This window comes from Phyllostomus hastatus, unplaced genomic scaffold (genome assembly GCF_019186645.2).
Source record: "Phyllostomus hastatus isolate PE091 unplaced genomic scaffold, TTU_PhHast_1.1 phas_contig_277, whole genome shotgun sequence".
NCBI lineage: Eukaryota > Metazoa > Chordata > Mammalia > Chiroptera > Phyllostomidae > Phyllostomus > Phyllostomus hastatus.
This window is the reverse complement of record NW_025333832.1, coordinates 176180-202420: the sequence shown is the minus strand read 5'-3', so window position 1 is coordinate 202420 and position 26241 is coordinate 176180. Positions and strand designations below refer to the sequence as shown.

Sequence of the window (26241 nt, the reverse complement as noted above, 5' to 3'; positions counted from 1 at the left end):
GAACTCTGGGCTCACCTTGCACCCTCCACACCCCACTGTCTGACCCCTAGACTCTGATCTGATCTGATACTCCAGCCTCTGCCCTGCCCTGACCCCACCGCTCCTGACTTCTGCCTTCCATACTTTGACCTCTGATCTCTAGATTGTTTCAAACCCTGGTCCCCCTTTTGTCTGCTGATGGCCTAAATACTGACCTTGTATGTGCCTGAGTTCTCAGCCCTGTCTCTAAACATCGAAGTCTTTAGCTCCAAACTCTGACCCAAACCTCTACTCCTGACCCTGACGCTGGGGCACAGACCCGTGACCTCCAATGCTCCTCCCCCAGGAGATCTCCTTCTTCTTCCTGGAACCCTACCGCTCAGCCGCCTGCGCCTCCTACTCCTCTTGCCTGGGCTGCCTGGCTGACCAGGGCTGCGGCTGGTGCCTGACCAGTGCCACCTGCCATCTGCGCCAGAGTGGGGCCCACTGCGGGGACAGTGGGGCCGGTGGGTCCCTGCTGGTGCTGGTGCCTGCCCTCTGCCCCCTCTGTGAGGAGCATCGCGACTGCCACGCCTGCACCCAGGTGCCTGCCAGGCCACAGAGGGGCACTTTCAAGTTGGAGGCAGCCAAAGCAGGGGATCCAGGGGTCCGGGAGGGCCCCCCAGGGCTGACATGGTCAGACGAGGGGCCCCATGGGTGGCGGTAGAGGGAGAGAGCTGGGGCCATCGTCTTTGATCTGCAGGCAAGAGCTCACTGGGGAGCAGAGGAGAGGGCTGGCACTCAGGACCCTCCCTGTCGTAGGGGCCGGAAAACCCAACTTGGTGCCCCTTCACCAGAGGGGCATTTATGGGCTCAGGCTGCAGCGTCCCAGAGCAGGTCTTCAGGCCTGAGATGCCCGGCAGTTCACACTGTGCTTTCCTGGAGGGTCAACGCCTGGGGGTGTGGCGAGGGAGCCACAGGCTCCAGACTTGCATCCCCCCCACTTCAGCCAAGTGGAGAGAAAGCACCTTTCTGTCCCCACCCCACTCACCCTCCAGGCCAACAGACGTCCCAGGAGAGCATTTTCCTCACTCTGGTTCGGTCCTGTGCCAGCTCTAGGACCAGTCAATGAGGCCGGGATTGAATTGGCCCCACCCTGACCATACAAAGGGTGCTAGTGCCCAGAAGGGAGTGGGTGCTGGGCAGGCAGAAGCCATGGGTGTTGTTGGCTGAAAGGGAGTCTTGAGAGGCAGGCAGTTGGGGAGGGAGGGGGCTCAGAGGGGTGGTCTCAGGGGTGGAGCAGGTGGGGGAGGCAGGACACTGGGAGCTCAAGGGACCGAGCTAAGCTGGGGTCTTCTGTAACCCCCAGGACCCCTTCTGTGAGTGGCATCAGAGCACCAACCGCAAAGGGGATGCTGCGTGCAGCCGGCGGGGCCGGGGTCGGGGTGCCCTGAAGAGCCTGGAAGAGTGCCCCCCGCTCTGCAGCCAGTGAGCCCCTCTGGCCCGGGGAGCAGGTGTTGGGGGGTGTAGAGACCAGCCACGGTGTGACCCCAACCGTACTCCTCACCCCCAGGCGCCTGACCTGTGAGGACTGCCTGGCCAACTCAAGCCAGTGTGCCTGGTGCCAGTCCACCCACACCTGCTTTCTGTTTGCTGCCTACCTGGCCCGGTACCCATATGGGGGCTGCCGAGGCTGGGACGACAGGTGCGGTCAGGGTGATGGCTGGGTGGCAGGCCTCACAGAGGGAAAGGTGGAGGTAGGTGGAGGGGCTGGGCTCTGACACCCCCCGCCCCCCCACACTGTTGCCCTGCAGCGTGCACTCTGAGCCACGGTGCCGGAGCTGTGACCGCTTCCTGACCTGCCACGAGTGTCTGCAGAGCCATGAGTGTGGCTGGTGCGGCAATGAGGACAACCCCACACTGGGACGGTGAGGCCTGGGAGGTGGGGCAGGTGGATGGGTGGGAGGGGGAGGGGGTAGCTCTCCATGGCCCTGATTCTAACAGCTGTTCTGTTTCTCTGCCCCTCTCTGCCTTTTCCTGACCATTGTCTCTGGTTTTTCCCTTCCCTTTTCCCTTATTTCTCTCTTCTCTCCCTGTCCATTCTTTTCCTTTTCCTGTGACTTGTTTTGTTTCATCTTCCTTTCTGTTTCTTTATTCTTGACTTTTTGGTTCTGTCTCCTTGTCTCTCCCTTTCACTATATCCCTGTTTCTGTCTCTCCTCTTTCAAAATCATTTTTGTCGGACTTCTCTTGGTGTCTCTCCATCACTTCCATTTCTCCCCCTGTTTCTCTCCCCATGTTCGTATCTCTCTCTCTCTCTGATTGGCCTCATCTCTCCCCGTCACTGTTTCTGTCTCTGGTTTCTTTGTCATCTCTCCCGACTCCACCACCTTCTTGAATCCCCCACACACCAGGTGCCTCCAGGGGGACTTCTCCGGGCCTCTGGGTGGGGGTAACTGTTCCCTGTGGGTGGGGGAGGGCCTGGGGCTGTCTGTGGCCCTCCCTGCCCGCTGGGCATATGCCCGTTGTCCAGATGTGGATGAGTGTCGCCTGGGCCTGGCACGGTGCCACCCTCGGGCCACCTGCTTGAACACGCCCCTTAGCTACGAATGTCACTGCCAGCGGGGCTACCAGGGAGATGGCATCACATATTGCAACCGCACGTGAGTGGGACTGGGTTTCCATGGAGATGTTGCTCTGGGCTGGGATGTGCGGAGATGGAGGGAGGAAGAGATCTCAATGCGGTAATCCCTCCCATGGACCAGCACCCCCAGTGAGCTGCAGGTTTCTACCTTGCAGACTAGGTCCTTGTTACAGTGATAGGGCCCCCAGCGTAACACCAGTTACTGTGGAGACAGGGCACCCATAGACTGTGGGCCATAGTCTTCAGAGTTGCCATGGAGATGGAGGAGGACCAAGTTGAAAAGGGGTTTTCATAGAGAACAGATCACTAGTGGTGATATGTGGTTACTATAGAGACAGAAGTTACCACGTGTGATGGGGTTACCTTGGAGACAGGGCCACCCATGTAGTCCCGAACCAGTGGGCAGTAGCTTGCAATGGTGTTGCCATGGAGATGGTGGAGCGGAGTAGGGTGAAAGGAATGCCTTGGGGAGTCTGGGCCAGCCCAGCCCTTCCCCCACCCCTGCCATGGCCCCTTAGGTGCCTGGAGGACTGCGGCCATGGTGTGTGCAGTGGCCCCCCTGACTTTACCTGCGTGTGCGACCTGGGCTGGACATCTGATCTGCCCCCACCTACACCTGCTCCGGGACCGCCTGCTCCCCGCTGCTCCCGAGATTGTGGCTGCAACTTCCACAGCCACTGCCGCAAACGGGGGTCTGGCTTCTGTGATGAGTGCCAGGGTGAGCGACCCTCCTCCCAGACTCCCCTGGACTGGCCTCGAGGGATCCTCCTTGGGGTTCCAATTTCCTATTCTCTGCATGGGCTTCCGTGTCCTCTCACCCAGCTCTGGGTCCCCCTGCCCCTTTGCTTGCTCCTGGCCCCAGACAGGCTTCAGTGGCACCCACCCTTTGGCAGGGCCTGAGCACCCCCTCACCTTGTTAGTCTCCCAAGTCAGCCCTGGTTACCCTCCTTTGAAGCAGCCAGGTGAGGTCAGGGATCAGCTGAGCCAGCTGGACAGGCCCCTTCCTGCCCTCACCCCTGACTCTGCATCCTGCCTGCTGGGGCTTCCACAGACTGGACCTGGGGGGAGCACTGTGAGCGGTGCCGGCCCGGCAGCTTTGGCAATGCCACGGGCTCCGGCGGCTGCCGACCCTGCCAGTGCAATGAGCACGGGGACCCACGCCGTGGCCACTGTGACAACTTCAGCGGGCTCTGCTTCTGCCAGGACCACACTGAGGGTGCCCACTGCCAGCTCTGCTCCCCTGGCTACTATGGGGACCCCCGGTGAGCCAGGGGCCAGACAAGTGGGGTAGGGGTCTGGGTGATGTGGGATGGGATGGCACTGCTCTGACACTGGCTTTTCTCTGTCTCCCAGGGCCGGTGGCTCCTGCTTCCGGGAGTGTGGGGGTCGCGGCCTCCTCACCAACGTGTCCTCGGTGGCACTGGGCTCACGCCGGGTTGGGGGGCTGCTGCCTCCAGGTGGTGGGGCAGCAAGAGCCGAGCCAAGCCTGTTGTATTGTGTGTGGGTTGTCTCGGCCACCGAGGTGCTGCAGCCCTGTGCTCCTGGGACCCAGTGTCCTCCACTCACCCTCACCTTCTCGCCTGACAGCAGCACCCCCTGCACGGTGAGCTCCGAGGGCGCTAGGGTTCAGACCTGCACCTCCCCTCCCAGTCTGAGTCCTTAGACCTTGACCCCAACGTTCCCATGTTTTCATCTTTCAAACCCCAAACTCTGTTCCTGAGACCCCAGCCCTTCATTTCTAAGACCACAGACCCTCCTATTTGCCAGGTCACCTACTGTTTCCTGGAGTCTAAGTCTCCAATCCCCAGATCCTCAAACTCCCCTTCCTCAGCCCAGGCACGGTAAACATTTGTTCCATGTACCAGCTCTGACCAATGGTAGTGGCTTCCAGGAGCTGTGTATTGAGAAAGAGGCTCTAGGTGAGAGTACCTGATTGATTAGCCACGTCTGCTATCAACGCAGGAGGGGGACTGGTGGCTTCCAGGCCACAGTTTGACTGTCTTCCCAGGAGGTGCAAACAGCCCATTTCCCTGTCTCAGCTTGTCCTCTGCTCTTGAACTCCTCCTCCCAGACCCCGAGCGCCCCTCTTTGTCATCCTCAGCATCCCCTAACCCTCAGCTCTGCACTCCTCTAGCTGAGCTACGTGCTGGCCTTTGATGGCTTCCCACGCTTCCTGGACACCGGTGTGGTGCAGTCGGACCGTAGCCTCATTGCTGCCTTCTGCGGCCAGCGGCGGGACAGGCCCCTCACTGTGCAGGCCCTGTCTGGTATGGGGCCTGGGGAGTTGGGACCTCTGTCCTGGGCTGTGTATCTCTTGCTCCCCTGCAGCTTGCTGACCAAGGTGGGCTTAAGGCCCAGCCCAGCTCTGCCACTGACTTGCTGGGTGAGGCAATCTCTTGCCACCTCTGGGTCTCAGTTTCTTCATCTGAGAGGCAAAAAGAATATTACTGGGCTGCCTCTGGAGAGAAGGGCCAAGAGAGACATGTCTTTGGGATACACAGAAGGGCCGGTATGAGGGCCCCCGAATGTCTCCTCAGGCTGGGGTTCTCTTCCAGGGCTGATTATATCCTCAGGGGGCTTGGCTGACTGTCAGGATTGGGGGTGCAGCCCCATAACCAGGACTCATCTACAGCCGATATTGATGGCAATGCACTAGAAATAGTGCATGGCAGTTGCGGCTCTAAGGCTGGGGGGGGAGAGGTGGGGCTGTAGTTCACCCCCCGCAGAGCCCTCGCAGTGAGCATAGAACCTATGGGCCCTCCTTCCCTTCCACTCACCAAGTGTTTACTGCCCACCTGCGGTGAGCTGGGCCTGTGCTAGATGCTACCGGTGCAGCACAGGCTCCGCCTTTCTGGATTTAGAGCATGCGCGGGTGTGTGTGTGTGTGTGTGTGTGTGTGTGTGTGTGAGAGAGAGACAGAGAGAGAGACAGAGAGAGAGGCACTGAACAAAGTATACTCAGAATAGTGAGGGATAAAAGGAAATGGAAGAGAGAGTGTGGAGTATTTGGGTAGTACCTGACGGCTACTGTGCAGAGGTGCAGTTTCACTTGAGGCCTCTAGGGGGCAGTGTGGGCAAGGGGGACTCCTCCAGGTGGAGGATCTGTAGGTGTCCAGGCTGGGAGAAGCAGGAAGGGGGCCGGCCTGGCGCTGGAGCCAGAGTGTGAGAGGAGCAGGTGATGAGGTCAGAAAGCTTGCAAGGCCCTTTTTCTTTTTCATATAACTTTATTGAGACATGTTTTACATATCATTAATCCCCACCCTCCCGTCCTGGAACTCGTTCTAAGGAGACTTGGTTTTACAGAAGAACAGTAACAAGTCGTGGAAGGTGTGGAGCTTGTGAGTGACAGGGTCAGGTTCGAGTTTTTGAAGGTTCACATGGGATGCTGTGAAGGGCAGAGTGTAGGGGAGCCAGGAAGGCCAGTGGGAGATGGTGCTGGTGGCCAGGCTAGACTACTGAGGAAGTAGCCAGCAGTGAGTGAACATGAGAGAAATTTAGGCTTCAGAACCATTGGGGAAAAAGAAAAACCCATCAGAACTTGATGGGCTGGACCAGTGAGAGGGCGTGCAGTGATTATAGACAATTGGGTGCCTTGCTTCCCTGCCCAATGACACTGGTTTTTCTCAAAACCTGGGGGTAGAGTAGTGTCTGGACTTGGCTCTGCGACCTGCTTCTCCCCTCTCCCAACAGGGTTGCTCGTGCTGCACTGGGAGGCCAACGGCTCCTCGTCCTGGGGCTTCAACGCTTCAGTGGGCTCTGCCCGCTGTGGGTCAGGGGGCCCTGGGAGCTGTCCTGTTCCCCAGGAGTGTGTACCCCAGGACGGGGCCACCGGTGCTGGACTCTGCCGCTGTCCCCAGGGCTGGGCTGGCCCACACTGCCGCATGGCTCTATGTCCTGAAAACTGCAATGCCCACAGTGGGGCAGGGACCTGCAACCAGGTACGGGTGGGACGGGGTGAGCTAGGTGGGACGGGTGGTGCTTAGGGCTCCTGCTGAGCATCCTCCTGCTGTCCCTTAGAGCCTGGGTGTGTGCATCTGTGCCGAGGGCTTCGGGGGCCCCAACTGTGCCACAAAGCTGGACGGTGGGCAGCTGGTCTGGGAGACTCTCATGGACAGCCGCCTTTCAGCTGTGAGTTGTGGCGGGCTCGTGTCTGGGGAGGTGCCCCACAGCCTGGATCCTTCTCCTTCCTCCACTCCTGGGACCACCCCCCAGACCCTGTACTCAGCCTAACACTTTGTTGTGACCCTAGCCTGACCCCTCATGTCCTCACCCCCACCCTTAGGACACTGCTAGCCGCTTCCTGCACCGCCTGGGGCATACCATGGTGGAGGGACCTGATGCCACCTTGTGGATGTTTGGGGGCCTGGGCCTTCCCCAGGGGCTGCTGGGAAACCTGTACAGGTGAGAACTGTCCTGGGGAGGTGGGATACTTGAATGAGAGAAGTTCACCTCAGGGGATGCTGGATGTTTGTCACCCAAGAGTCCTCTCAAGGGTGCAGAAAAAGGACACCTCCAAAGGACACTGTGACACTTGTCATAGGAGGCTCACCTCAGGGGTGGACACTTATTTAAGTGGGTGGTGCTGCCCTGGGGGATGGTAAAGTGACTGTCTTTGGAGAGTCACCCCAGGGGATGCTAGGATGCTGGGATATCCACTGAGGAGGGCTCGGGTCACTCACGGGTTGCTGGGGTACTGGGATGACTGGATAGTGAGGCTGCTTTTTTGCATCTTGGTCCCAGGTACTCAGTGAGTGAGTGGCGGTGGACCCAGATGCTGGCAGGAGCTGAGGATGGGGGCCCAGGCCCCTCACCCCGCTCCTTCCACGCAGCTGCCTATGTGCCCTCTGGCCGTGGTGCCATGTACCTTCTAGGGGGGCTCACAGCTGGGGGCATTGCCCGAGACTTCTGGGTCCTCAACCTGACCACCCTGCAGTGGCGGCAGGAGAAGGTGAGCATCTCTCCCCACCCCCAGGCCCCATAACCGGGCTCTGGCAAAGATGACCAGAGAGCTCCTGCCACTTCGTCCCCAGAGGACATGGCTTACTCTCTGGGCCACAGCAGAAGTCCCAGAATTGAATTTTGTTGGCTACCCTGGGTCACACAGTATTCTGACCAAGGGGATATGATGCCATGGTTAAACAGGCTGGAATACAGCCTGTGGAGCAGGTAGTCAGCCCTCTGCAGCCAGAGCAAGGGCAGAGGGGCAAGGGCTTCCCAAGGGAGCACAGGCTGCTCCTAGCTGAAGAAGTGACACTGAGAGGCGGAAATGGCAAGAGGTCTACTGCACGCCTGCTGGGACCAGGGCTGGTCGGAGGGCCTGCGGTCTGACCAGCCCCAGGCAGCACCCTGTCCCCTTAGTAGTTCAAGAAGAGTGTGGGGAGTTCTGAGTCTCTTCTACCCTCAAGATGACCCCTGACTTCTGGCCTCCTGTGACCTATGCCCTCTGACCCTCAGACCCCTCAGACTGTGGAACTGCCTGCTGTTGCCGGCCACACCCTCACTGCCCGCCGAGGCCTGTCTCTGTTCCTGGTGGGCGGCTACTCCCCTGAGAATGGCTTCAACCAGCAGCTTTTCGAGTACCAGCTGGCAACTGGCACCTGGGTATCCAGCGCTCAGAGCGGGACGCCCCCGACAGGTGGGGCTAGGGACAGGAGAGCACAGCGCCTTTGACCTCCTGGCCATCCAGGGCTTTGTGTAGGCTCTCTGTCCACTTCCATACTCTGTGGTCACTGCCCACCCCTCCAACTTCATGTCTTGTTATCTCCCTGTCTTCCTGCTGACCCCTACCAAGATTCTCAGGGTACCATCTCGAGAACGAGAAGTTCAGTGTCTCTATTTAACACCCCTCCCTTTGACTCCACGGTAAGCTGCCCTCTTCCTGTCGAGTATCTCCCTCCCCCAGGGCCTAGATCACTGTGTCTCCTTCTGCATTCTTGGGTCACTCTCCTCAGGATATTCTGGCCACCCCAGTCTCCGTCTCCTCTTTCCCAGACTCTGATGGTTATCCTTTTAACTCAAGGGAGAGGGAGGGTTGAGGGGGTCTCCCAAGTTTGTGGCCTCAGGGCCTGGGGAGGTGTTGTGGTCACGAGAAGGGGAACTCAGGAAGGTGGCAGGGTGGGGGAGCTGTCTGCCTGATCACCAGACCTTGCCAGCCTCTGTTCTCACACTTCCCCCGACCCCCACCAGGTCTCTATGGTCATTCTGCCGTGTACCACGAGGCCACGGACTCCCTCTACGTATTTGGGGGTTTCCGCTTCCATGTGGAGCTGGCAGCTCCATCCTCTGAGCTCTACTCCCTGCACTGTCCTGACCGCACCTGGAGCCTGCTGGCCCCTTCTCAGGGGGCAAAGGTCAGGAAAGGAGGTCTAGGCAGATAGAGGTAAAGGGTGGGAGGGAAGGGGCCTCCCCATCCCAGTGATCCAGGGACTAGCTCAACCCTGGACTCCTAGTCCACCTCCTTCCCAGGCCCCTGAACTGAGCTGTGGCATCCCATGTCTCCCCATCTGCCGTCCCTGGCTCGGAGGACAGACTCCTGGACCAGGAGTTCAGAGGCCAGGGCTCTGCCCCAGCTCCATCCCACTCTTGGTGTAGCCCTGGCAGGCCCTGCCCATTCCTGGCCTCCCCATCTGGAACTCCCTGTCCGGGGACTGAGGCTCCTTACACTTCCTGCCCTCAGGGCCAAAGGAGACCAGTGGGTCTGTGGGAGAACGTGTAACCCTGGATCTGCTGGTTAGGGACAATTGCATTTTCTGTCCATCGACATATTTCCAAGCCCTTCCTGGACTGTGAGGGAGGAGGAAGTAAGAGACCCAGGCCTCACCCCAGACATCCCCAGCCCAGCTGGTGACATTACACAAATTTGTGGGGTGCATCTCCAGCAGTCTGGGCTAGGTTGCTGGGGAGCAGCACAGGGTGTGGGAGTTCGGGAAAGGAAGATGGCTCTGGGACTGCTGAGGAATGAGGGAGTTTTCCTGGAGGAGGGAAGTGAGGTCTGAGGAAGGTTTGGATGGGATAGGCTGGTGGGGCTCAGGTTAGGGGGGGTTCGGGGTGACCAGTGGACTGAGAGAGTGAGCAGAGGACTGAGGGCTCTGACGGGCCATTCTGCCACCTGTCTCCCCAACAGCCCCGCCCCCGACTCTTCCATGCCTCGGCCCTGCTGGGGGACACCATGGTGGTCCTGGGGGGGCGCTCGGACCCTGATGAGTTCAGCAGCGAGGTGCTGCTCTACCAGGTCAACTGCAACACTTGGCTCCTGCCCGACCTCACCCGTAAGTCCTTCGCTGTCCCTGGAAGCCCTGTCTTCCCACTCCCTCTCACTGGGAGTTACTGGTTCCCCTCAGGCGCTCCAGCACAGCTCCTGTCCCCTACACACCCAGGGGGACGCCCTCCTTCCTTTTATTCCCTTTGAAAATTTTATTTTGCTGCTTTTATTGGGATCCATGGTGGGGGCCTAGGGTTTCTGCTGGCTCACTCGTTATGGGTGAATTTAAAATATAAGAGCAGGAATTTAAAGGGTAGGAAGAGAAAACAAGTAGCCCAAATGGTCAGATGTTGAAATCAACCAAGTTCTATAAAACAAAGGAGCCCCAGCGGGGAACGCAGTCGGCTCTTCCCAGTCCTGCGGTCCTGCAGCTGCAGTGTGTCTGTCCATCCCAGGCAGCCTTCCTCGACGCATGTGCCTTTTGAAAAGGGTGCCTGGCAATCCGAGCTTCCGTCAGGCACTTGCGTTAGAAGAAGAAAAGAAACAACTCTTAGGGCTGTACTGCAATGTTTATCCCCAATCGTAATTTCACTCTGTTGCTTTTTTTCTCTATGTGTCTCTCCCTCTCTTGTTTCGCTATCTGTCTGGTTCCCCAGTCCTGTCCGGCTTTACCTGTGTGTCTCCCTGTCCTGCTGTGTCTGTCTCTCCTCAGACTGTCTCACTGTTTGCTTGGTGTCCCTCTCTGACTGGTTTCTTAGTGTAGGTCTCTTCCCCAGTCTCCTGCCAGCTTTCTTCCTGATCGCTGCTCTGTCTTTCCCTAGGCCAGGCCTCTGTGGGGCCCCCCATGGAGGAGTCTGTGGCCCATGCTGTGGCGGTGGTGGGCAGCCGACTGTATATTTCAGGGGGCTTTGGGGGAGTGGCTCTGGGCCGCCTACTGGCCTTGACCCTGCCCCCTGACCCCTGTCGCCTGCTTCCCTCGCCTGAAGCTTGCAACCAGTCTGGGGCCTGCACCTGGTGCCATGGGGCCTGCTGGTCTGGGGACCAGGCCCACAGGTAACTGTGGTGACTGACAGCTCAGGGGAGGGTGGTACTGGTGCTCTCTGAAGGGGCTTCTGTGCTAGGCCAGGCTGGGTGGGATATCATCTCATGTGGAAATGGGCAGCTCTTCACTGGCAGGGCGGGCTGGGGGCCTCGAGGGTGAAGCCCTGTGTGTGGTCTGCAGAGCCATCCCAGGATGCTTCCTGGAGGAGCTGGGTCTGCACTGGGTTCTAAACGACCAGGGGACTGGACACCAGCGAAGGTTCAGAAGTGGGGCTATGCGGGGCGTATTTGAAAGACCACCGGAGTCTGGGGAAAATGAGACTGGGAAGTTGGGTGGGTTGGCTCTGAAAAGACTTCTGGTGCTTGGCGGAGGCTCTGGGCCCCGCCTGGGTCCGCAGACCCCTCCCCTGTGGTTCTGGGAGCTGAATGTCTGGGGAAGCTGAAAGTGCTGGTGTGGGTTTAGCACAGACTCAGCTTCATGTGCCTGATGAAACATGCCACCGTCTTCCCGCAGAAATATTAAAGGGTTGGATTTACGGGGTGCTCCCCCAGCCTCCTCAAGGGTGTTATGTAACAGTCAATACACCCACTGCTTTTCTAAAATCTAGAAAGTTCTAAAGCACACTGCTTCCAAGGAGTTGGGGTAAAGGATTGTGGACCTCCACTGTGAGTGAAGGGAGCCACTAGGGTTTGTGCGGGAGGTGGCAGGGGCAGCCCTGGGCAGCAGGAGCCCTGGAGGCTGTTTTGAGGGAGGGAAGGCTGCAGGTAGAGACTAGACAGGAGGCCAGGGTGAGGGGCAGAGGCCTGAACTGCACAAAAGGCTGCAGAGGTGGGTAGGAGGGGACGGCCAGAGAAACTCAGGAGGCAGAAAGCCTTGGTGGCAGGGGGGCAGGAGGATGGTCGAGTGTGAAGGATGGTCGAGTGTCTCTGGCCTGGGTGGCAGGTGGACGTGGGGCCACAGTGAGTGGGCGGGAGAAGGAGCAGCCTTGTGAGCCCTATGCCGAGTGCAGCGCAGGCTCACACACAGGCTGCAGGGTGATGTTCAGGAGGCACAAGGGAGAGGCCGGGACCGGAGGAGGAAGGATGGGGCCTGGCTGGGCATGACGAGCTAAGGCCTCGTGCCTCCCCAGGCTGGGCTGTGGGGCTCCCCCCTGCTCCCCAATGCCTCGCTCTCCTGAGGAATGTCGGCGTCTGCGGACCTGCAGTGAGTGCCTGGCCCGCCATCCTCGGACCCTGCAGCCTGGAGATGGAGAGGTGAGTGGAGTGAGGTGGGGGCTTGGCTTGGGGACCACCATGCTCTTCAGCTGGGATTGGGTGGAAGGAGCTGTGCCTGGAGGGATGCTAGGGACCCTGAGAACCCCATGGAGCCTGTCCCCCCCAGCAGGCATCTGCCCCTCGCTGTAAGTGGTGCACCAACTGTCCTGAGGGCGCCTGCATTGGGCGCAACGGGTCCTGCACCTCGGAGAATGACTGTCGGATCAATCAGCGGGAGGTCTTCTGGGCAGGGAACTGCTCAGAGGCTGCCTGCGGGGCTGCTGACTGCGAGCAGTGCACCAGGGAGGGCAAGTGCATGTGGACGCGTCAGTTCAAGAGGACAGGTGTGCACCGAGGCTTGGTCCCTGAGAGGGCAGTTTGGGGGCCAGGACTCCTGGGTGTGAGGGAGGTGGGGCTGAGGGCCTGAACTCCTGGGTCTGAGGGAGGAGGGGCTGGGGGCCCAGACTCCTGGGTGTGAGGGAGGTGGGGCCGGGGGCCCTGGACTCCTGGGTCTGAGGGAGGAGGGGCCGGGGGCCCTGGACTCCTGGGTCTGAGGGAGGTGGGCTGGGCATGTGGCCCCGGGGTTAATCACTGTGCCCCAACCCTAGGGGAGACCCGGCGCATCCTGTCAGTGCAGCCCACCTATGACTGGACGTGTTTCAGCCACTCTTTGCTGAATGTGTCCCCGATGCCAGTGGAGTCATCGCCCCCACTGCCCTGCCCCACTCCCTGTCACCTCCTGCCCAACTGCACCTCCTGTCTGGATTCCAAGGGTGCAGATGGGGGCTGGCAGCACTGTGTCTGGAGCAGCAGTCTCCAACAGGTACTGCGTTCCGCCAGGGCTCCCGGGCTCTCTCCTCTCCACCCCTCCTCCTCCTCCATCCTGTCCTCCTCCCTCCCTCATCTCCCTTGCTCTGGTCTCACCGTCATGCTTCCCTCTTACCCCTACTCTCTCCTCCCAGCATCTCTGTCTTTCCCCCTTGCCCCTGCAGTCTCCCTGGTGTGTCTTCTTGCCACTCCCTCCAGTTCTCGCTCAGGCTCTCCCTGCTCCGTCCTTCCATGCTCTCACACCATCCCCTCTCCCTCCCAGACCCTTCCACCTCCCTCCCCACTTCTCTGTCTGCATTTGGAACTTCTGCTTTTAAGATACAGAAACACACTTGAGCTGGTTTTATTAGAAGGAACTGGGGGTATTTGATGGGGTGTAAGGGCAGGAACTACTGTGGCTCCGTGGCTCTCAGGCCACTCGGTCTCTGGGCTGAGCTGCTCCCTGTGCATCTCCTTCCTCCGGGTTCTCTCGGCTCGGTCATCAGCACACGTGGCTTCAGGTGGCAGCCCTGGCCCTCAGTCTGGGCGGCTTTCTAATTCCAGAGACCACAGTCTTCTCTGCTCACTGGTTTTCTGACATTCTCAAAGGGACTTCAGCTCAACTTAGGAGATGGTCCAGCCTTGGTCCAGGGAGACAGTCAGGGGCATGTGGTTCCAACGTGGCAGCTCAGACTCAGCCCTCCTCTGAGGCTGTGGGCTGGAGGGATGGTTCTGGAAGGTTGGGGGGGCACTGTAAGTGCCTTTGACAGCTTGCCCCTGGACTGCCCAGCATGCCCTCAGAAAGCCTGTTCCTAAGGTGCCTCTGCCTGGCACGATTTCGCTGTCCCAGTGACAGGTGACGAGGCATTTATGCCCCAGCCCTGCCCAGGGGGAGACAAGGAAGATTCACCTCTTGTTGTCATACCTGGAAGCAGCGTCACTGGGCCAGCATCCTGGACTCTGATTCCCACTGACGTCCACTCCCCATTCATATCCTTGTTGTGCAAGACCCAGGTGAGGTGTGACTACTCACCATGGCAACTGTCTTTGTTAAAATAGAAGTTGTCTCAACAGACCCCACATCTGAGGTGTTTCTAACACCAGTAAGCAATTCACCGATTCTGCAGACACAGCCTGGGTGTCCAGCAATTCCGTGTACTTCTGACACTCTCTCTCTGGAGTTGGCATCACATCCCACGAGTGCAAGGCTCCGCCCAGAAAAACTGCCCCCTCCTGAGACAGCAGGCACAAAGCCAGGGCTACGGTACTTCCGGCCGGCCAGCCATAAATCCAGTCCCCACCACCCCTTCTGCAGGCTTGAGAATTTGCTAGAGTGACTCACGGAACTCAGAGAAACATTTACCTACTAATACCAGTTTATGGTAAAGGACACAACTTAGGAAGAGCCCAGTGGAAGAGATGAATGGGGCCAGATAAGGGGGGCGTGTGGAGTTCCACACCCTCTCTGGGCACCAGCCTTGAAGAGTTTTTATAGAGCTCAGTTGTCAACCCTGCCTCCAGGTTAGTGGGTGGGGCTAAAAGTTAACCCCTCTAATCACCTGGTTTTTCTGGTAACCCTTGCCGAAGTCAAGTCACCTCAGTAGCATAAACTCTCGGGAGAAGGGGACCCCTTGTGAATAACAGAAATTCCCATCACTCAGCAAATGTAAAGCATTTTAGTAGCTTTGTGGCAGGGACCAGGGACAAAAACAAGTATTTTCTTGCATTGCACCACACCATCCCGTAGGCAGGCTGTACAGATTAAATGGGAGGATGTATTGAGAGCAAGGAGCAGAGCCTGCCATTAAGTAAAAACTCAGTGACGCCCCAGGTTCCACCCATTTTCTGGGACACACCTGGAGGATCACTGCATGGCAAGGGAGTGCGTGTCCCTGAGGGGGCTCTCGGTGTGGCCCTGTGGTGTCGGTCTGTGACAAGCAGAGGCCTCTCCTCCCCAAACCTGTGGGTCTGCCTGGTGATAGAAGTTACCCCTCAGTATTATTGAGATTGCCATTATTTGTCTTTGCGGGCGCTCCAGGGACCAGAGGCGTGTGCTGCTCCCCCAGCCCCTCTGCGCCTGCCAGGCTCTCTGGGCAGCTCCAGGTGTGAGGCGGGAGGAAGTGGCACAGAGCACAAAACTTAGCCTCTGTGTGATAGTGAGAGGGCCTTCCGTCAGATCTTCTGGTTTCTGTGAAATCTACTTAAAGTGTTGGCTCAGGTTTTTTGTTTTTTAATTAATTTATTTTATTTTATTTTGAAAAATATTTATTTTTAGAGAGAGAGGAAGGGAGGGAGAAAGAGGGAGAGAAACATCAATATGTGGTTGCCTCTCATACACCCCCCACTGGGGACCTTGCTTGCAACCCAGGCATGTGCCCTGACCGGGAATTGAACCAGCGACCCTTTGGTTCACAGGCCGGTACACAATCCACTGAGCCACACCAGCCAGGGCTTAGCTCAGGTGTTTAAAAGTCACCACTGCACAGATCAAACGTAACAGGTGTGCAGGCCAGACCTGTTATGATTTGGCTCAAGGGCAGCTGCGTTCCAACCATCCAGCATTGTTCATTTCAGTGGCTTTGGCCTCAGAGTCTGGCACAGGCAAGAGGGTGCTCCCTTTCCTGGCTGACTTCTTTCCTCCTTTTTCCCTTCACCACACTGTTTACTGCACACCTTCCTTGTGTCCAGGCACTTTGCTGGGTGTGGGCACATGCCAACAGATGAGAGGGGATCCTTCTCTCAGGACTTCACGTTCGTAAGTCTCTTCCAGGAACCTAGGAAGTGCAGTCACGGTGTTGGATGGCATCGCATGTGACCATTAGGGAGGTCACAGCAGGCAGCGCCGGGCAGCCTGGGGCCTCAGGCTTCTCTCCGCCTCCTCCCAGATTGGTCTGCCCACTGCCACCGGTGCACTAAACTTAGATGTGGAGGCCTAACCTGGCAGGGAATTTGGCAGTTGGGCCAGGCTCAGCTCACCGCCAGCCCTAGCCCTCAGCAGGCTCAAAGCTCTGGCCATGGCAGTCAGGTTTTTTGTTTCAGGACTGTGTGGCGGCTTTTCCTTTTCCTCAGTGCTGCTGGCCAGCCCAGACTGACGTCTCTCCTCTTATACTTTACTTAGGGCCTGAGCTGTAAGTGACATGCTCGTATACACTGAGGTTAGTTCCCAAGTGCCCGATCCTCATTGTCTGGGTCCCAGGACGGGACAAGCAGTGGCATGTGAGCTGCTGCTCAGCTCCTGACTGTGGACTCCTCAGCTTCCCAGACTGGGGGGGGAGCACCCTGTTGCCTCAGCAACCAGGTCCCCGTTTTTTCTAAGTGACTGTGGCTTGCAGCCTCCTCCTGATGCTAGTTTTTGTCTCCATCTGGGACCATTGCCCACTTTAGATTGTACGAAGCAGCTGTGCCCGAGCCAGGTGGGTGAAGGGGCCTCATTACACCAACTCAGTGGCACCTCGTGGAAGTCAGGGTGCAGAGTGCAGCCCGGTGTCCCCAGGGACTGGAGACGGAACTGGGAAGTGGCCACTCCACCTGTGTTGGGGGTGCGGCTCTCATCTCTGCTTCCTTCTGCCTCCACCCTCTTCCTGCTTCCTCTCTTCTCTTCATTGATGTCATTTGCTCACAAACAACCCTGCCAGCCCTGCTGTACATAATCTGGTTTCAAGGATGTCGCTAGTCTCAGTTATAGACGCTTGAGAGGGAGAATGTGGTGACCCCAGCCGGTGTTGGCTGTGGTCCACCAGCTGTGGCCGGGGTGGGTGAGACCTCTGAGAAGAGGGTGTGGTTGGGAAGATACCCAGGATGTGCTTCTTTGACCCAGTGAATCTGCATTTCCCCTCCCCCGACAGTGTCTGAGCCCCTCGTACCTGCCCCTCCGATGTATGGCTGGAGGCTGCGGGCGGCTGCTACGGGGGCCCGAGAGCTGCTCCCTGGGCTGTGCTCAGGCAACCCAGTGCACCCTGTGCCTGCAGCGCCCCCACTGTGGCTGGTGTGCCTGGGGGGGCCAGGATGGAAGCGGCCGCTGCCTGGAGGGTGGACTCAGCGGCCCCCGTGATGGTGAGAGGGGCTCAGAGGTGGGGTGAGGGGCTGGCTCACAGCATGGAGAGGAGCTGGGGGCTGTCTCAGAGGTGGGGCTTGGGAAGTAGGAGCGGGGGCCTGAGTCAGTGGGTGGTGCAGAGACCCCCAGTGAAGCCCTGTGTCTCGTGCCAGGGCTGATGTGTGGGCGTCCTGGCGCCTCCTGGGCCTTCCTGTCCTGCCCTCCTGAGGACGAGTGTGCCAACGGGCACCATGACTGCAACGAGACACAGAACTGCCACGACCAGCCCCACGGTTACGAGTGCAGCTGCAAGACAGGCTATACCATGGACAAGTGAGGCTGCAGCCAGACCGGGGCCTGGGTGGGCTGGACATACACAGGGTGGGAGCGTCTCGGGGAAGCAGTAAAGGATGAGGCATGGACCAGAGTAGGACAGAAGAAAACATAGTCCAAGGTGTGGTGGTGGTGGGGTTGACCGAGGGGGCCTGTGGCTGGAGGGCTAGGTCAAGGAGTAGCAAGGTTGTGAGTTTGAGGGGGCACCCCCAGAAGAGAGGGCTGGGGGCTGGCTCCTAGAGTGGGGAAGGTGCTGGAGCAGAGCAAGAAGAGGATGGTGTGTGGTGGGCTTGCCCACTGCCCTGCCTGACCCGCTCCCCGCCCCTGCAGCACCACGGGGCTGTGCCGCCCGGTGTGCGCCCAGGGCTGCGTGAACGGCTCGTGCGTGGAGCCCGACCACTGCCGCTGCCACTTTGGCTTCGTCGGACGCAACTGCTCCACGGAGTGTCGCTGCAACCGCCACAGCGAGTGTGCGGGCGTGGGGGCCCGCGACCACTGCCTGCTCTGCCGCAACCACACCAAGGTGGCCACCTGGGCCTCAGACCGTGACCTCGGGGCCCGGCCCTTCTTTGCCTTCAGCCCATGTTCAGGCATCCTAAGCCCCGTTCAAGTTCCAATAAACCGTGCATGGGGTGGGTGGAGATGGCATGATCCTGTCCCAGAGAAGTGTGAGAAGGCTTTGTGGACCCTGTCTGGGTTTGATTCACAGAGGGGCTGCCGTGAAATAGTGGACAGATTTGGTGCTGGGCCAGGAAGGGTGATCATGTAGAGGAGGATTTGGGATAGTTTAGGGGAGGGCTTTCTGAGCCAATAACTTGGGCTATAAGGGAATGAACCCTCTATCACTGAAGGTGTGCAAGGCAGAGGGGTAAATCACAGAGAGGCTGGGATTGCCCAAGCCAAGTGCCGAGCCTGCTACCCTTTTGTGAGGCTCTCAGAACCTGTGACCTCCCACTCTTGTGCCCCCACCCCATGATTCTCCAGCCCCTCTGACTGCCTTGTCCCCTGTTTCCAGGGCAGCCACTGTGAACAGTGCCTCCCACTGTTCGTGGGTTCCGCTGTGGGGGGTGGGACCTGCCGGCCCTGCAACACCTTTTGTCGAGGCAACAGCCACATCTGTGTCTCCAGGAAGGAGCTTGAAATGGCGAGGAGGGAGCCAGAGAAGTACTCGCTGGATCCAGAGGAGGTGACAGGGACTGGGGTCTTGAACTCGGGGTCTGAGGGAGCAGGGGGCTGGTCTGTGCTTTTTCCTGATCATCCTGTCCATCCCTGGCCAGATTGGAAACTGGGTGACAGAGGGTCCCAGTGAAGACGAGGCTGTGTGCGTAAACTGCCAGAATAACAGCTACGGGGACAAATGTGAGAGCTGCCTCCATGGCTACTTCCTCCTAGATGGGAAGTGCACCAAGTAAGTGGAAAGGGCCCAGGCCCTTTGCCCTGTTCACCAGGCATAGCTCTGGGAGCCAGACCCGCTCCCCAGCCCTCTGCCCTGGGTCAGGAGAAGGTGCAATCCCCAGGGAGCCCCCAGGCTAGGGCAGGGGTTGAGGGAAGGGCTGGATTCAGATGGGGGACCCCAACCTCAGAGGCAGTGCTGAAACGCAGGCTACAGAGCAGCCCTGATGGAGACCGGAGGGCAGAGAGAGGGCCGCTGAGGGAAAGGCCTCGAGACACCTGCCCCATTCTACCCCTTCCTTCTGAATGGTCAGTCCAAGCTGGGTTTTGGTCCTGACTCTGCCACTCACTGGCCCTGTGGCCTTGGGTAAAGGGCTGGACGTCTGAGAGCCCGTTTTCTCTTCGGGTCTGGATTGGAGCTCCCATGCAGCATCCAGCCAGAGCTCCTGTGGGTCACAAGAGCACTATCACCCCTGTCTGCCTCCCCTCCTCAGATGCCAGTGTAATGGCCATGCAGATACATGTAATGAGCAGGATGGGACAGGCTGCCCGTGTCAGAACAACACAGAGACAGGCACCTGCCAGGGGAGCTCCCCCAGTGACCGCCGAGACTGCTACAAGGACCAGGTGCGGCTGGAGAAATGAGTTATGGGCCAAGGGCCCTACAGCCCCAGGGGTCAGGGCTGGGAGGAGGCAGCCGGGCCCAGGCAGGACCAGCACTGTGGTTTTGAAAGGCAGCTATGCTCACCACTATACTACCAATGCCACACAACACTGTGGTTTTTGAACTCTGTGGTCATGGGATCCAAGTCAGCCTGATAGACTGTTTCTGAGCCCCTGTTGGTTTCAGGTCCTGGGCAGTGATCCTGAGGACCCCGAAATGAGCTTCTTAGGGGGCTCCTTCAGGCTGGTGAGGAGACAGACTCCATTACAGATAGTCACAACTTAAAGGTTACAAGTGGCAGAAAACCCATCTCATAGTAGCTTAAGCAAAAAAGAAAATGTATTGGCTCTCAAAACTGAGGTCTTGAGTCTACCTTCAGGAATGGCTAGATCCAGGTGTGCACACAAAGCCATCAAGAATATATCATTCTCTGCATCCTGACTCTGCTTTCCTCTGTGTTGGCTTCATTCTCAGGCAGATTTTCCTCCAAACAGCACTTTTCACCCCAGTGATCTTGGGCTAATAGGGGATCTCATATCATTACTCATACCTGTATTCAAATTCCCCTTGAGTCCATTTCCCTCTTCTTTGGCTGGGTGGGCTCCTGGTTGGCTGTCATGTTGCAAGCTTACCCACTGCAGAAGGGATATTCTGTGCTCCCTCCTTGGAGTACAGCTCCTACCACCCCACCCACTGGCCTTTTCTCCCTAGTTCGGAGGAGGGAAAATCCCTTGCTTGCCTCAGTCTCCAGTCTCCCCCACCCACTTACAGAAACATCATATCTGCAAAGATGCAACTCTAACCAAAATGGCAACAGAGCTTCACAGGCCTTATTGACTCCCGACACGTCCATCCTTGATCAGAATTATGTCTTTCTTGATTCACAATCAAAGGTCTGTTGGCCTTTCCAAAAAAAAAAAAAAAAGCCCAGAGAGTAATTCAGCCCTTCTCCTCCGGCAGCTCTGAGGCAGCTTTGAAGCAGCGGGTTCTGCAGGTTCTGATGGTAGCAGCAGTAGAAGCTAGTATGTGGGGAGTGCCTGCCACCGAGCCGGCACTGTGCTGTGGGGACAGCACGGATGTGGAGGGCTTGTCAGGGCTCTGCTGGGGCCTTGGTCAGGCATAGGCATAAGGAAAAACATTCTGAGTGAGAGGCTCGGATGTCCTATGTCCTGTCCCAGGTCAGACAGCCAGTTGGGTTTGGAGCCCACACTGACTGGTCCGACCCTAGAACCTGAGTGGTTTCCACTGGGCTGTGATCCATCCACTTGTTCAGCACTCACTGACTATGAGCGCCTGCTCTATGGCAGGCTCTGGGCAAAGCACTGGAATGCAGTAGGGAACAAAACAGGCCAAATGTACATTCTCAGGGAATTTATTTTCTCATGGAGGAGTCCAGCAGCAAACAAGTGAATAAGTCAGATACACAGTGTGGTAGTGATGAGCAGTAAGGAGAGGAATTAAGCAGAAAGGAGGGCTAAGAAGTGCTGGGGAGTGAAAATAGTGGATACTGTGGCTAAGGAAGGTCACAATGAGAAGGTGATGCTTGAGGAAGAGCCTAACGGAAGTGAAGATGCCAGACAAGCAGAAGGAGGTGGGGGAGGGTGAAGGGTGGGGGCAGGAGGGGGAAGGTAAGGGCATGTGGAGAGTGATCCAGGTTGAGGGCCAGCCAGTGCAAAAGCCCTGAGGTAGGATGTATCTTAACACAGCCCAGAAACAGCGAGGCTGGCCCACCCTGTGCTGTGCCTGTGATTTCAGCAGTCTGTGAGCTGGCCATGTTTACTGCCTGTGTACAGAGGAAGAATCTCAAGTTCAGTGAGGTTCAGTCACTAGTTCAAGGCCACACAGGCTAGTGAGGAGGTGGAGCCAGGATTCAGCAGAGCTTTTCATTGCTGAGCCTCAGAGACCAGAGACCTTCAGGGTGCTATGGTCATGGGGATGCTGGAGTGTACGGTCCTGGCAGCATCCACACTGTGTCAGGGAGGTTCAGGGGGTCACAGGAAGTTGCTGGGGCAACAGAGGGACCAAGGCCTTGGCTACTTACCAATAGACAGAGGATGTCAGTCCTGCCTGGAGGAGTGCTGGGTGTGAGCTCAGCCCTGACGGCTGCCTCCATCCTCCCCTGCCCGCAGTGTTCCAAGTGCCGGGAGTCATTCCACGGGAACCCAATAAGCGGGCAGCAGTGCTACCGCCTCATCTCTGTGGAGCAGGAGTGCTGCCTGGACCCCACCTCCCAGACCAACTGCTTCCATGAGCCCAAGCGCCGGGCCCTGGGCCCTGGCCGCACCGTCTTCTTCGGCGTGCAGCCCAAATTCACCAACGTGGACATCCGCCTGACACTGGATGTGACCTTTGGTGCCGTGGACCTCTATGTGTCCACCTCCTATGAAACCTTTGTGGTCCGCGTGGCCCCCGACACAGGCATCCACACAGTGTACATCCAGCCCCGCCCACCCCCACCGCCGCCCCCACCCCCTGCCGATGGTGGGCCCCGGGGGGCTGGGGATCTGGGGGGACTGGGGACTGGGAGTGGACCGGCCACTACAGTGGAGCCACAGGTGCGGGAGGTGTGGCCACGGGGCCTGATCACCTACGTGACAGTGACGGAGCCATCAGTAGTGCTGGTGGTTCGCAGTGTGCGGGACCGTCTGGTCATCACTTACCCACACGAGCACCACGCCCTCAAGTCCAGCCGCTTCTACCTGCTGCTGCTGGGTGTCGGAGACCCCAGTGGGCCCGGGGCCAATGGCTCGGCCGACTCGCAAGGACTGCTCTTCTTCCGGCAGGACCAGGCCCACATCGACCTGTTTGTCTTCTTCTCTGTCTTCTTCTCCTGCTTCTTCCTCTTCCTCTCGCTCTGCGTGCTCCTCTGGAAGGCCAAGCAGGCCCTGGACCAGCGGCAGGAACAGCGCCGACACCTGCGAGAGATGACCAAGATGGCCAGCCGCCCCTTTGCCAAGGTCACTGTCTGCTTCCCACCCGACGTTGCTGCTTCAGTCCCTGCCTGGAAGCCAGCTGGACTCCCGCCGCCCACCTTCCGTCGCTCTGAGCCTTTCCTGGCACCCCTGCTGCTGACAGGGGCAGGCGGACCCTGGGGACCCGTGGGAGGGGGCTGCTGCCCGCCAGCCATCCCTGCCAGCACCGCCGGCCTGCGAGCCGGGCCGATCACCCTTGAGCCCACGGAGGATGGCATGGCTGGGGTGGCCACACTGCTGCTCCAGCTGCCCGGTGGGCCCCATGCGCCTAACGGTGCCTGCCTGGGCTCAGCCCTCGTCACACTGCGGCACAGGCTGCATGAGTACTGTGGGGGTAATGGGGGTGCTGGAGGCGGTGGGCATGGGGCTGGTGTAGGCCGGAAGGGACTGCTGAGCCAGGACAACCTCACCAGCATGTCCCTCTGACCCGAGGCCGGGTTCTCAGCCACAGCAGTAAAGTGCCCTGATGGGGCCCTGGGCTTGGGGCACATCCACATGAGGGGCCCTAGACACCGTGTCCTCAGAGACCCCTGGTTCCTTTCCCCTGGGGGGTCCCCAGACAGGCCCTTCTTTGTTGTGCATTCAGCAGTTACTTATTGAGTACCTACTGTGTGCCAGGCACTGGTGAAGGCACCAGGTAAACAGGAACCAAGGCAGACGTGGTTCCCTAATCTTGTGGGACTGGTATGTCTGTAGGGACTGAGGGTAAAGTCAGCTGGGCATCCAAGAAGCTACACAAAGATTGAGAAGGAACTGGCTGTGGGAAGAGCTTTGGGATGTGGGCTCCTGGCAGAGGAAACAAGGTCCCTGAGGTGGGAAAACTCGTTTTAATGGAAAGGTCTGAAAGCTGGTCACTGTGACCCCAACTGAGTGTGGAGAGGAAGTAGAGCTGGGGTCAGGCAGGAGCTAGGTCGCTCAGGGCCTGTGGGCCCCAAATAGGGTTTGGGTTTTGTTCTCAGGGCAATGGGAGGCCATAGGACAGTTTTATGAGGGAGGATGACGGGATCTGAAATTTTTATTTAAGATGTCACTCAGCTGTGGCGTGGAGATTGGATTGGAAGGGGTGAGAGAAACAGCAAGGGGACAGGACATGCTGAGGGGCCCGATCAGGAGTCCAGGCCAGAGGCAGAATGTGGGCAGGGGAAGTAGGGGTAGAGTGGGTGTCAGGGTGAGGGAGAGAGGAACCCACAATGACACTTTGTGGCCCAAGCTGTGGGAGGATGATGGTGTCGTTTATTAAGATGGGCAGACAGGCTTATGGGGAAGATCAGGAGCCTTGTTTTGGACCCAAGATGCCCTTTAGACATCTGTTAAGTGAGGCCCAACTAGGGAAACAAACCACTCTGAGCCTTTCAGTGGAAGGACCTGAGTGCGTGGGACTGGCTGCACTGGTGAGGGACGAGGCCGACTAGAGGGAGGACAGCAAGGCAGCCCAGGGGCTCGAGCGAGAGCTGGGAGCTGATGCTGCCACCCTTGGCTGGAGGGACAAAGCTCTGGTGGTGGTACCTGACCCCAGGACTGGGGTCACAGGCTCAGAAGTTGGGGGAGGAGTGAATGCCAAGGTTGGAGATAAAAATGGTGGAGACCCCAATATACAGCCTTCTTCCCAGACAATGCTGCCTTGAAGATTTCTGGGCTCTCCCCAGGGGCTGCCCCCACCCTAGCCATCATCTTGGACTTCTGAGCCCCTTTCCACCTTGATTCTAGATACCTTGAAGTTAAGACTCTCCTTCCCCAAGAGCTCATCCTCCAGCTGCTTTTTTGGACCTTGCAAAGCTGGGTCCTGCATCTTCCCCTCTGCTGGGTCCACAGTCTAGGGCCCACCCACGTGTGCTGCTGGCTGAGACAGTGGGGAGTGTTTGAATCAACAAATAAAGAGTGTGGGGAAGACCATGTCCCAGTGCCATCTACATGCAGAGTCAGGCATCTTGGCTCTCTGACCCAATACCCACGCTCTGGGTAAAATCAGACAAATACCCTTATCTCAGTGGCCCCTCAAAGCCACATGGCCTGCACTCCTCTGCCCCTCCTAGGCAGGTGTCAGGGTGGTGCCACCATTGAAGCTCTTGTTCCCAGGAGGGACAAACCAGGGGGCCATGAGGGCAGTGAGACCTTTGACTCTAACCCCAGATCTCTGTCAGGGAGACCTCAGTTTGTTTCTTGAGGGAAAAAGCCTTCCTTGGTCCCAGGACTGGGTGTGATCCTGGCCTCTGCCATGAGAGGCGTTCAGGCATGGAGCCTGGAACAGGGCCCTAGCATGGCAAGCTCGCTCTAATTCAAGCAGATTCTCACAGCCCAAACCGAGAGGGTCCTGGGAGCCTTTATCAGCCCATCCCCCAGCGAGCAACAGCCCTCCCAGGCTAGGGGAGATGGGAGCTGGAGATCTCTGTCCACTCGGGGCCTCAATCGTGGGAGTCTTGCTGGAAGTGCTCACTCATGTACCTTTCTGTGCAAACCTGCCTAGAGGCCCCGGGCCAGCCGCCTCATCTGGTGTTTAGCCACAGACGTGGTGATGTGAACCAAGGAGCTGTGTGGGTCTCCATTGTGGTCTGTGAATATGATAGTATTAATATTTTCAGACTTTCTGGGCCATTGGGGATTTTCAGGGACTTATCTGCACACACGTAAGTTTTGCCTTTATGAGCTGATGGTAGCACCTAACCTCCAGGGTGTGACTGTGGACTTGTACTTACTGAGTACCAGTGCTGGACAATTTGCTTGGCTTGTTACTGCCTTTGATCTTTCCAACAGCCGTGTGAGGCAAGTACCATGTAGCCCCATTTTGCAGATGAGAAAACATTAAATAGGTTTTATTTAGCTGTTAAGTGATAGTTATCATTTGAACCCAGACCTCCTGACTCTCGGATCCAGGTGCCTGACCACCAGGCTCTTCTGCCTCCGAGGAAGGAGGCCACAGGCCGACGTAGCCGAGAGCAGGCCCAGCACTGAGCGGGCTCTAGGGGCAGGGTGTTCAAAACGGCCAATTTCCGCCAGGGGGCGGGGGAGGTAGAATTTCCCACCTGGGGAGCCAACCAGCTGTGGGACACCCTGCGTGACCAGGAGGGAGCAGAGTTGGTTCTTCAGGACTCGTCCGTGTGCTTGAACTCTGCAGTACAGATCTCTTGCTGGCTGGCACCCTGTGGCTTTTTCTTCCTAAGGAGAGCATTTGCACCATGATGGACCCTTTCTCTGGGAAGTGCAGGGCCACCCCTTCTCCAGCTCTCATCACTGTCATGCAGGCGTTTGTGTACAAATGCCCCAGACCATATGTTCCTCCTCCCTCTGTGTCGGCCCCTCGGCTGTCACCTCTCCCTGGTGTCCACACACCTGAAGATGAGAGGCTCATGGAGTGTGAGAGAAGGCCTGGGTTCGAGCCTGTGTGGGGCCTCCAATGCCCTAAGGATTGGCAGCACTCAGGAAAAGAAGGGGAAATGCTTTCAAGCACACTCCAGGCACTGCACTGGGTACATGGCAGGAGTTCTAGTCTCTTCAGCATCCCTGCTGGGAGGTAAGGTTTGTTCCCTCATTTTGCAGCTGCAGAAGCTAAGTCCCTTGCCTAAGAGCTCGGGACTGAATTATAGTCAAGCCCAGATTCCGACATCAGCCTGTCTGCCTTTCCACCGCCCCTCCCCATTACCTCTAAAATCACTTCCCTTTGCTAAACCAGTGTCTCATCTGTGATGACTTATTTTTTTTTTTTAAAGATTTCACTTACTTATTTTTAGAGACAAGGGAAGGGAAGGAGGAAGAGAGGGAGAGAAACACCAGTGTGTGGTTGCCTCTCACGTGTCCCCTACTGGGACCTGGCCTGCAACCCATGCATGTGCCCTGACTGGGAATCAAACAAGCGACCTTTTGGTTCACAGGCCGGCACTCAGTCTACTGAGCCACACCAGCCAGGGTCTGTGATTGCTTATTATCTCCACCTATGATGGGCCCCACAC

At 58.0% G+C, this 26241-nt stretch overlaps 1 protein-coding gene across 5 annotated transcripts in view; it reads left to right on the top strand.

The window, feature by feature from the left end:
- The window catches only part of MEGF8 (multiple EGF like domains 8), a 40691-nt gene extending 16504 nt beyond the window's left edge, over positions 1-24187 (top strand). For 2 of the 5 annotated variants that reach the window (XM_045838306.1, XM_045838302.1), the window contains 27 exons: positions 326-562; positions 1328-1446; positions 1532-1663; positions 1773-1886; positions 2372-2620; positions 3120-3319; positions 3653-3863; positions 3955-4204; positions 4736-4868; positions 6291-6538; positions 6618-6728; positions 6883-7001; positions 7341-7548; positions 8055-8235; positions 8787-8950; positions 9724-9868; positions 10623-10854; positions 11973-12096; positions 12227-12440; positions 12705-12919; positions 16749-16956; positions 17110-17269; positions 17600-17792; positions 18285-18455; positions 18547-18677; positions 19156-19288; positions 21455-24187. In XM_045838306.1, coding sequence (XP_045694262.1) covers positions 326-562; positions 1328-1446; positions 1532-1663; positions 1773-1886; positions 2372-2620; positions 3120-3319; positions 3653-3863; positions 3955-4204; positions 4736-4868; positions 6291-6538; positions 6618-6728; positions 6883-7001; positions 7341-7548; positions 8055-8235; positions 8787-8950; positions 9724-9868; positions 10623-10854; positions 11973-12096; positions 12227-12440; positions 12705-12919; positions 16749-16956; positions 17110-17269; positions 17600-17792; positions 18285-18455; positions 18547-18677; positions 19156-19288; positions 21455-22723 — 5871 coding nt within the window. In that variant the 3' untranslated portion in view covers positions 22724-24187. Of the gene's footprint in view, positions 1-325; positions 563-1327; positions 1447-1531; positions 1664-1772; positions 1887-2371; positions 2621-3119; positions 3320-3652; positions 3864-3954; positions 4205-4735; positions 4869-6290; positions 6539-6617; positions 6729-6882; positions 7002-7340; positions 7549-8054; positions 8236-8786; positions 8951-9723; positions 9869-10622; positions 10855-11972; positions 12097-12223; positions 12441-12704; positions 12920-16748; positions 16957-17109; positions 17270-17599; positions 17793-18284; positions 18456-18546; positions 18678-19155; positions 19289-21454 lie in introns of all 5 variants that reach the window. The other 3 variants (XM_045838303.1, XM_045838301.1, XM_045838305.1) reach the window with 2 other exon arrangements.
- The last annotated feature ends 2054 nt before the right edge of the window (positions 24188-26241 follow it).